At 35.9% G+C, this 11,060-nt stretch overlaps 3 protein-coding genes across 3 annotated transcripts; 1 reads left to right on the forward strand and 2 right to left on the reverse strand.

Annotated features, from left to right (window-relative positions):
- Positions 1-12: 12 nt before the first annotated feature.
- On the reverse strand, positions 13-1,383 carry LOC139814844 (uncharacterized). The gene is made up of 3 exons (XM_071781336.1): positions 1,195-1,383; positions 1,012-1,101; positions 13-228 (listed from the first exon to the last, which is right to left on the reverse strand). The coding sequence occupies exons 1-3, from the start codon at positions 1,381-1,383 to the stop codon at positions 19-21; spliced, it is 489 nt and encodes a 162-aa protein (XP_071637437.1). The 3' UTR covers positions 13-18.
- A 1,237-nt stretch (positions 1,384-2,620) lies between these two features.
- Dnapol-delta (DNA polymerase delta) lies at positions 2,621-8,545 on the forward strand. Its single transcript, XM_071780671.1, has 14 exons — positions 2,621-2,804; positions 3,215-3,314; positions 3,407-3,518; positions 3,606-3,778; positions 3,859-4,118; positions 4,209-4,435; positions 4,518-4,684; positions 4,757-5,002; positions 5,075-5,377; positions 5,455-5,925; positions 6,024-6,430; positions 6,519-7,172; positions 7,312-7,435; positions 8,483-8,545. The coding sequence occupies exons 1-13, from the start codon at positions 2,743-2,745 to the stop codon at positions 7,406-7,408; spliced, it is 3,279 nt and encodes a 1,092-aa protein (XP_071636772.1). The 5' UTR covers positions 2,621-2,742; the 3' UTR covers positions 7,409-7,435; positions 8,483-8,545.
- Positions 7,615-10,887, reverse strand: Arl1 (ADP ribosylation factor-like 1). Its single transcript, XM_071780672.1, has 5 exons — positions 10,644-10,887; positions 10,388-10,487; positions 9,038-9,154; positions 8,805-8,916; positions 7,615-8,674 (listed from the first exon to the last, which is right to left on the reverse strand). The coding sequence occupies exons 1-5, from the start codon at positions 10,645-10,647 to the stop codon at positions 8,465-8,467; spliced, it is 543 nt and encodes a 180-aa protein (XP_071636773.1). The 5' UTR covers positions 10,648-10,887; the 3' UTR covers positions 7,615-8,464.
- Positions 10,888-11,060: the final 173 nt, after the last annotated feature.

The raw sequence follows: 11,060 nt of genomic DNA on the forward strand, positions 1-11,060 counted from the left end.
GCGCTAAAAGCACGCTAATTAACTGTGAAATGTGAATAATTCTCTTGATTCTTTTCTTATCAAATACACACGAAGGCGAGAGAGAGAGAGTAATGAGCTTTGATTTACCAGAAGTGGAAATATGACAAGCGTGGAAATAGAGGCGGTCTGAACGTACGATTTTAATAGCACTACGGCCCCTTTTAAGCATCCAGATTTATAAGACACGTCCTCTGTCATGTGCAGGCACTGAAAATCGGTCAGATAAATCGGATAAATCAACCCTGTGCGAATTCCGTATTAAATTGCTATTTATTTCCAAATTAACGATACGACGGTTATATATCCGTTTCATGTTATAAATTTGCCGCTGATATTGGATATTGGATAATATATTTATTTAACAATTAAATAAATGCGGATTAAAGCGAATTAATAATATTAGTGTATTTAATAATCGTAATTATGATCGTCGAGTAAATACGATGTTTCATTAACTTGTTTAATTTATATCGCTTATATATCGACCGTCTGGGAATAATCTACTGATGAAGTAGTTTATTGCAGTTGACCGGCTGGAAATTATGACGAGCTGTCGAGACGAGAGAGAGAGAGAGAGAGACTTCCGAGAAACAGGAAAAAGAGAAGATTCCCAAGTACGAGAAGAGTAAGAGGGATCCGGATATTATTAGGCGCGACCGGATGTGCACCGCGCGTGAACGCAACTTACTCATTTCCCGGCATGAAAAAAAAAGTAGGTACGTGCTCTAAGCTTCTGCTACTTGGCAGAAAATGGATCAAGACGTGACTGGCGTAATTCTTCCATGACTAAGGAGCGGATGTAGCTTTCAGATGGAAGCTATTTTAATATGTTCCCTATAGTTATTTAAGCTCTATAAGTTATCTTTCTTTAATTTAATGTCGTATTCAGTTACGCGTATAATATTTCTGCAGTTCTGCTCCTTCTTTCATGTATTAGACAGCAGATATTTTAAAGATTTTAATAAGATTTTTTAAAGCCTGTGTTTTTACCTGTTTAATTGATGTAGAACAACAACTTTGCGGAATGCTTATTTGATGATCCGACCAGTCTTTGGATGCTCTAATTCCACAGCATTTTAACTGAAACGAATTATCATTAATAAAAATTTCAAGTATACGATCGAAAAAATTATGCTGTGATTATGAAAAATTAATAAGCATTTAAGCTCTTACATATCTATGAGTATTGTCCCATTCTTCTACAGCCCAATCTAAAGATTGATAATTTTTCATAGAGTAGAACATGTCATCTCGAATCTTTTTCGTAATCTTGTCGAAAAACGGGAAACTCATTGTCAGGGACACAAATATGGCACAGAGACCGATTGATTGGCTTATTAAGTACTGAAAGATAAAATACATATTTGACAGAAAAAATACCGTTTTCAAATTTTTCATTTTACGTTTAATTTTCCAATTAGTAAGTCGATGTAAATTGTTATATCTTAAACAGAAAACATGCACTTTTAGAATGTTTGTTTTGTCTTTATTAATTCAACTTACGGCGATCATGAAATATTCTCTTTTCTTCGCGATTCCTACAATTCCAGTAAAAGCTACAAAAGACACAAAAACTCCTAGAATTAATACAATCGTCATGGAAAGCCGATGACCGAGCAATCTAGACGTTAAATTCGCACCAGTCAACATCCAGATAGATATCGTTATCGCCGTTGCACCTGCGAGCTTAATAAATTCGGAAATTATAAATTATTCTCATTTCTGAACCTATAAAAATTGCATGTCGGAAACTTCTGGCGAAAACATCCATTTTCGAATACTCACGAGGGCGACGCTGTTAAGCAACAAGAAGCAGAATTTGAGACATTTCTCTGGCAGCTTGTAAAATAGTTTGGGAGAAGAAGCACCGATATTCCTGGAACTCTTTTCCGTCGAGACAGTTTCATCGTCGCTTTCACTAACTTCGTCGTTCGTATCCGTTTCGATCTCGTTCGCATTTTCGTCCATCACTCCCAGCCAAAATTTTCGCCAATTCATTATTATAATTACGTGCTGTGTAAACGCGTCACCTACAGAATTGATTTATGTATTCTGCGCAAGTTTTTTTTGCTTTAAATTTGACATTTCGAGCCTGTGTCATCATTTTATGACAACGTCAGTGACGTGTGAGCAGCAAATTGGTCATTTGCGTGGCTTATCTTTGAACGAATATACCTATTATTAGTACTATATATTGATTAAAATAATAAAAATGTAGAATAGTGAAAATTTTAATTTTCCTCTTATTATTATGTAGTTTAGAAATTTATTTTTGAATTCAGACACTAATTTTTAGGTACTGTTGTTATATTATTATTTGATTGAAATTATTTGAGTCGGCCTTTTATTTCCAAATTAAAATTTGTTAGACACAACTGTTGAGTTCGTCTTATCGACACCCTGCCTCGATTGGTTGGTTCTAAAAGTAAGAGCCAATCACGTTCGATTGCTACTGAGCGGCTTGTGGTCTGCTGAATGCGACCAATGTAAACGCGGACGCGCACCAGAATGATGTTTTATCGGCAGTGTCGGAAAATGAACGTGGCTATGTAGTACCAATTTTGAAAATGGATGTACTGGCGGTAGTGTAGTAAATCATAAGTAAATCAACCGGGGCCATTGAGGCCAAAACCGTTCCCGCCTTTCTTCGTATCGTAGGAGCTTTGCGGCTCCTTGCTTTGTGTTTTTTTCGTATAAATATTACGTGTCACAACGAGAGAAATGAGTAAAGTAAATCGAAAACCGTTTTCGGCACCTTCGGCGCCGAAGAAGCCAAAATTTAGGTAATCATTCATTTCACTATTGAACTTGTTAACCTCACTTCTGTCCTCATTATATTTCGTTATTAACAACAGTTTTTCATGATAGTTTTTCACTAAGTTAATTTATACTTTATATCATTTGATTGAATGGATATCCGTATGTTTTATATCTGTTTATTTAAATCTGAATTAGAGTTTATTTCCAAGATGTGTTTTCTCTCTATTTACATATATATAAATTAGATTTATTGTATATATATATATATACATTAAATCTAAACAAATACTAATTGTTTTTATTATTCTACCCTTTCAATACATTTTTTACATTTAACTACTGCTATTTAAAATATTAATATTAAATAACTTTATCAAATTTTTCTTTATAATACAACAAATTTTGAAATGTCTGTATTAATTTGGTCGAACAGAGATGAAGATGAAGAGAAACCTAGTTCGTTTGAAGCTGAACTGGCCATTATGGATCTTGCAGATGATGATTTTCTAGACGAGACTCTGTTAATCGGAGAAGTAAATCATATTTTTTACAATATAAAATTAATTTTCTGTTTAAACATGTACAATGTATATTATTTATTAATAATTCTCTTTTATGCACACAGGGACCTGAACAAGAAAATACATCTGCAAAATGGAGCAGGGCTCCTCCGCCACCTTTGAATCCACAAGTTGATACATTGACATTCCAGCAAATTGAAATTGACCATTATATAGGTAATAATATATTTTTAAAATATGTGTTAAAAGTAACAGCAACTCTGTCAATTAGAAATATACTAATATTGAAAAATTTGTATGTAGGTAAACCTCTTCCGGGAATGCCAGGCAGTAAGGTAGGACCTGTACCAATAATGAGGATGTTTGGCGTTACGGAGCTAGGAAATTCCGTCTGTTGTCACGTCCATGGCTTTTGTCCATATCTGTTTGTATCGGCTCCAGCGAATTTCACGAACAATCACTGTAGGCCATTTAAAGTATGTTTATCGTAATAGAAAAATTTATTTTCTTCGCGTTAATCTGAGAAGTAATTGACATAAGAATTTTTTCAATACAGGAGGCTCTTAATCAAGCTGTGAAGAGGGATATGAAATCAAATCCAGATAACATACAAGACGCCATCCTGGCAGTCGAATTGGTCTATAAACAATCGGTGTATGGATACGGAGGAAATGACAAATTGCCGTTTTTGAAAATTACAGTGGCAGTCCCAAGATTGATAGCAGCTTGCAGAAGATTATTAGAACGAGATACGATTTATACCGCATTTAATTATCACTATCAAGCATTTGAAAGTAACATCGATTTCGATATCAGGTAGTGTAAACGTAGCGCTCTGTATTATTTCTATACGTTACGTTTTTATCAAAATTTTAATGAATTTATATTTGATCATTTAAACGCAAGGTTTATGGCTGATACGTCAGTTGTCGGTTGTTGTTGGATTGAGTTAACACCGGGAAGCTGGAAATTACGTGGCCAATATGGACACATGTTGGAACTAACTACACGATGCCAATTGGAAGTAGATATTGCATGGGATGCTTTTATAGCTCATGTTCCGGAAGGAGAATGGTCAAAAATAGCTCCATTCAGAATTCTCAGTTTCGATATCGAGTGCGCTGGACGCGAAGGTAATTATTGTATTTTTTCTTCTCTTTTTTGTTACTGTAATGCCCTTTACCGCGTGAATTTAATTATAAATCTTTTCTACAGGTATCTTTCCAGAAGCGAAACATGACCCTGTGATACAAATTGCTAATATGGTTATAAGACAGGGCGAGCCTGAACCATTTTTAAGAAATATTTTTACCCTCGATACTTGTGCGCCTATCGTCGGTTCCCAGGTTCTAAGCTTTGACAAGGAAAGTTTAATGTTGGAGGTAAGCTAATTAAAACGTAGAAAAAGTATCCGATTACATCAATTGTTTATTAATGGTGTTTTCTTTTGCAAGAAATGGGCCGACTTTGTGCGACAATTAGATCCTGACATTTTTACGGGATATAATATAAACAATTTTGACTTCCCGTATCTGATTAATCGTGCGCAACATCTCAATGTTAAGAATTTCAACTTCCTCGGTCGAATAAAAAATATAAAGTCTGTGATCAAGGATCATGTGCTGCAGAGTAAACAGATGGGTCGTCGTGAGAACAAATCGATTAATTTTGAAGGAAGAGTTCCGTTCGATTTATTACTGGTAAAGAAATTCATATATGAACACGATTCTTTCTGTTGTATCACAGCTTTAATAAAAATATGTACTTTTTAGGTATTGGTCCGAGATTACAAACTGAGATCTTACACTCTAAACGCGGTATCGTATCATTTCCTTCAAGAACAAAAAGAAGATGTCCAGCATAAGGATATTACGGGATTACAAAACGGAAATGCACAGACACGTCGACGTCTCGCTGTATATTGTTTGAAAGATGCCTACTTACCACTTAGATTGTTGGACAAACTAATGTGCATTATTATCTATATGGAAATGGCAAGAGTTACGGGAGTATCCATTTCTAGCTTATTGACTCGCGGGCAACAAATCAAAGTTGTTTCTCAACTTCTACGTAAGGTAATAAATTTGCACAATTAAAGAAAGAAATGATTGTCTTGATATTCATGATTAATCATTTCTGTTAATGTTGTCAGACCAGGGAAAAGGATTACTTGCTGCCAACGCATCAGGGCCACGGTACCGATGAGCAATTCGAAGGAGCGACCGTCATTGAACCTAAGCGTGGGTACTACAATGACCCAATAGCAACTTTAGACTTCAGTTCCTTGTATCCTAGCATTATCATGGCGCATAACTTATGTTACACGACGTTATTAACCATTGCTAAAAGGAAGGAACTCAATATGCAGGAGGACCAAATTACCACAACTCCCAGTAATTCATTATTTGTTAAAAGCACCGTAAGAAAAGGGCTTCTTCCGGAGATTTTGGAAAACCTATTGGCGGCTAGGAAAAAAGCAAAGGTAGAGTTAAAGCAAGAAACGGATCCATTGAAGCAAAAAGTACTCGATGGTAGGCAATACGCTTTGAAAGTGTCGGCAAATTCTGTGTATGGTTTCACGGGTGCGCAAATGGGAAAATTACCATGCTTGGAAATATCTGCTGTAAGTTATTGATATTCTTCGAAACATATTTAACAAAAAGAGCATTGCGAAATATTTAATGGAAAATATAGAATATATTATAATAATTATAATTGCAGAGCGTTACCGCTTATGGACGCACTATGATAGAACTAACAAAGCAAGCAGTGGAGGATCGCTTTCGAGTAGAAAATGGATATAAAAACGATGCGACAGTCATATACGGCGACACGGATTCCGTGATGGTAAAGTTTGGCGTAAAATCTATAGAAGATGCAATGGAACTCGGTAGAGAGGCGGCCGATTACGTGACGTCTAAATTCATCAAGCCTATAAATCTGGAGTTTGAGAAAGTGTATTTTCCGTATCTCTTAATCAACAAGAAACGTTATGCTGGCCTGTATTTTACGAAACCCGATAAATATGACAAAATGGATTGCAAAGGTCTCGAAACGGTGCGCAGAGATAATTGTCCATTGGTAGCAAACATGATGAATACCTGTTTGCAAATATTGCTTATCGAAAGGTACATTATTTCTTCCTTCGTGCTTCATCCAAGTCGTGCATATTTATGTTATGAATAAGTAATAAGTAATTGTAACATAACGTTACAGAAATCCAAAGGCCGCCCTGGATTATGCCAAACAGGTCATTAGCGATCTTCTATGCAATCGTATCGATCTATCTCAATTAGTCATCACGAAGGAACTGACAAAGACAGATTACGCGGCGAAGCAAGCGCACGTTGAGCTGGCGGCGAAAATGAAGAAACGAGATGCCGGAAACGCGCCGAAACTCGGTGACCGAGTCGCGTATGTGTTTACAAGCGCAGCTAAAGGCACACCAGCATATCAGAAGGCGGAGGATCCCGTGTATGCATTGCAGAATAGTATCCCAATAGACACGACCTATTATCTGGAGAACCAATTGGCGAAACCTCTTGTACGTATCTTTGAACCTATCCTCGGCGAGAAGGCTGAATCGCTTCTCCTGAAAGGAGATCACACGCGCACCAGATGCATCGCCACCTCGCAAGTTGGAGCACTCGCTGCTTTCACACGTAAAAAGGAGACCTGTTTGGGCTGTAAAGCTGTTTTACCACCGGACAGGGCCGACAAGGCGGTATGCAAGCATTGCGAACCTCAAGAGGCCGAGCTATTCCACAATGAGTTGCAGGGCCAACACAAACTGGAAGAGAAGTTTTCTAGATTGTGGGCGGAATGCCAAAGGTGTCAAGGGAGTCTCCACCAAGAAGTTATATGCTCCAAGTTAGTCGTATTAATATGGAATACTCTTTTCGAATAAGGATATATTTTTACATAACATTGAATTCAATATTTATATGTAGGAGAGTAAATATGAACGATATAAATGCTCCAAAATAGTTATTTTTAAATATATTTTTAGTCGTGACTGCCCGATATTTTACATGAGGGTAAAATCTCGAATAGACATGGCTGCGAAAATGAAACGAATCCAAAGGTTTGGTGTCCCGGAATGGTAGTGAAAAGAGCGATCACATCTCGCATAGGTAGGTTCGTTTTATAAAAGCTATTACTACTTATTACAAACAACAAAATTGCTACTATTTACATATAATGAGTTTAGTTGGAATATTTATTATGAAATAGTATTTATATTATATATTTCTTGATATATAAATAAATTATTAAAATTCAGTAAGTTGCTCGGGAAATATAAATACACATGTTGGAAAATATCAACCGCGGTCTATTATTTGGTATAATTGCCGCCAAGCGGTAAAAATTCTCTGTTAAATTAGAATTTAATTCAGGATGTGAAACTTGTGTTATATACTTAAAGATAGTCATCACTTCTAAACCAACGCAATTATTTCGCAGCAGAGAATTTTATCTTGTTTATAATGTGTAACAATTTTTATAAATGCTAGTATGGTGTGTTGCATTTGTATCTTATTCCAATTTAAGTTTTATTTTAATTCGTTTTACTCGTATTGAAAAAAAGCATTTTATACAATTTAAGATACATCAAGATGACAGCATATTATGTATAATGTATACGATCTAAATGTTTTGAAGCATTCTTATTTCATGAGTTTAAACTTTTTTCGAATATTTATTCTTGTTTGGTAATCGTGTTGCATATTTGATACCAATATACTTGTGTTCCCATTACAATTTATAATTCCAATATCAAGTTCAATTATCGTCAATATTAAATGAATAGCGGGACAATTATTTTAATAAAATTATTATTAATTAGATGTTACGCGTAGAAATAGCGTACGAGATACCTATTAATGCAAAAAATCTAAGTCGAAAGAATCCTCTAAGTTTATTTTAAATTACATAGAAAGATAAAATGATCCCCTTATCATTGTGTTCAGCGTTATGAAAAAGTACAGTGATTCCTCGAATATTCTCGCTGTAAATTGTAAAGAAAATATTTAAAATACAATAATCACAATAAATAAACAAAACATCGCATGCCCGGCAATCCGGCGGCACATTTAGAGCGACAGTCGTATGACTAGTCCCCTTTTAAGGCTCGTATATAAATAATTCTGACATAATATTGATCATTTTCTACTCTGCAGCGCGTTCGACAACCAGTCCATAGCTTGGTCCAGTCCTTCGCCTTTCGTCGCGGAAGTCTTAAATATTTGGAAGGTTCTGTTTTTGAGAGCGTCCAATCCGAGCGCTTGATGGACCTCTGCGACACTAAGACATCCCGCCATATCCTGTTTATTCGCCAGTATCACCAAGATTGCGCCTTGTAACTCTTCTTCCTATTTAAATGAAAGATACGTTCTGGATACATATTTTTAAAACAATTGTTAATTATAGCGTAAAGTATTGAAATAAAGATCTTTTTCTATTTAAAAAATGCAAGATTGTTAATTCAACAAGCAATATTACTTGTAACATGAGAATTAATTCATCCTTTGATATGCCTATTCTATCTCTGTCTGCCGAATCTACCACGTAAATTATCGCATCTGTATTGGAATAGTAACACCTCCAGTATGGTCTGAAAGCAAATATTTAAAATATATTTTAACAATATACGCATATGCATCATTAAAATTTAGGATAAAGTCTTATTTATAAACTCTGGGATTAATTTTCACACATATACAAGCTCAACGTACCGTATACTCGTTTGACCACCGAGATCCCAGACTTGGAACTTTAAATTTTTGTAAGTAACTTGTTCTACATTGAACCCTATGGTTGGTATTGTGGTTACTACTTCGCCTACCTGTAACCTAATAAGCAATTGACTAAAGAATTTTGCTTATAGCACATTTCATGGTTGAAATTTATTAAATATATATTTATCTCTCATTATTGTCACGATAGCATGTAACATATTCAAGTATATATATTTGGACATTTATATCATAGAAACATAAAATATATAATACTCATAATGTTACCGACAAATGTTACTACTAAAGAGCACTAATCCTAGGCAAACTATCATGACTCATATCATGACTCATGGGGTTTAGGGAGCCTAGAGATAATTGAAGAATATCAATATTATCGATAATAAACATAAGTTTTTTGATTACTAACATAAATAACTCGATAATTAGTTCTTAACGTAATATTAAATTTGATTTATTATTATACATGTTTCATAAATAAAAATGTGTATTTATGACGCAATAATATACTGCCATATTGCCATAAAACTACATTTTTTTCTAATGAATAAAACCTGAATAATAATAATAAAATTGCAGTTTTAAATGGAAATTGAATATTATTGAATCCTAAATATATATATGTATGTACATGTCTACAAAACAACGGGATAATAAAAAATCACAAGATCAGTATATTACGAGTCATCTAAATTTTAACAGTTACGCAAACTTCCATAAGACTGTCGATCTTTAATAGTCCATTGTGGCATAATATTAATATTTAATTGCATGCAAAAATTGTTTAAAATGGCGCCAAAGATATAAAGATAACAATGATCTATAAGTTAGGAAATTTTTAGGCGATTGTTTGGTACATATATCAAGGTTGCCATTGATAGAGGTGGAGCTTATTCTGTTAACAAGTACAGCAACATTATAACATACTGGTTCTTTTTTATATGTGCAAACTCAAAACTTGTGCTCATAGGATAACTGTGATTGAAATACCGAGTCTAAGATAAATTTTACGAAATAAATATGTAAAATACATTGTTTACATCTATTTGTGTTATATTTGGCGCATATTTGCAACAAGTACCCTGCTTCATTATTTGGTTTAGCATGGTATTACAAACTAGGTACCAAAACGGCTATACCACAAAATTACCAAATTACTAAATTACACGCAAAAAATGTTCTGATACAGTTTGGCACACTTTGGCAACTTTGGTTGCTATATCAGAGTCACGCTAAAAATCGCCTAAAGTGACTATAGTAATAGATGCACCGTGTAAACACACGGATGACAGCCAGTGATCGGAGGTGAGCGGAACCGTCAATGCGAACCTGTACAAAATCGTGGTTTTGCCGGCGCCGTCCAGGCCGAGAATCAGGATCCGCATCTCGCGGCTGCCGAGCAGGTTACGAAAGTAACTGAGCAACCCACCTGTAACGAGAGATATCGTCAGGATCTCACTCTCTCTCTCTCTCTTTCTCTCCGCGTGACGGGACAAACTCGGTAGTCGGAGTCGCGCCGACCATATTCGCCTTTTTCGCGGAATAAACGCGCGGCATTCCGGGAAATCGTGCGCTCTCGACTCACCCATGCTGACGTATCGTTAACTCCGTGTCATACAGGACCACCCGATGTTTATTGTCAAACTTGATAACCATAAACGTGTCCAAATAACCGGGCCGCGCCAACCCTCCCTCGTTCTGCGTCCACGGTCCACGGTTTACGACCTACTTCAGTAGTGCGGTTCCGCTCTCAGGGCCGCCAAAGCGCCGCGCGAAAAACGGTACATTGTCAGTCACTAGAAGTTTGCTCCGCAACTCCCGATTTGACTACTCCGCGAAGGATCGTTGTCGTTGCTCCCATGATGTAGAAGGTAGCATTGGCCGCGTTCAGCAAACACAACTGTTGAGTTCGTCTTATCAACACTCTGCGTTGATTGGTTGGTTCTAAAAGTAAGAGCCAATCACGTTCGACTGCTACTCAGCAGCTTGGTCTGCTGAACGC

The sequence above is a fragment of the Temnothorax longispinosus genome, chromosome 6 (assembly GCF_030848805.1).
Source record: "Temnothorax longispinosus isolate EJ_2023e chromosome 6, Tlon_JGU_v1, whole genome shotgun sequence".
Classification (NCBI taxonomy): Eukaryota; Metazoa; Arthropoda; class Insecta; order Hymenoptera; family Formicidae; genus Temnothorax; species Temnothorax longispinosus.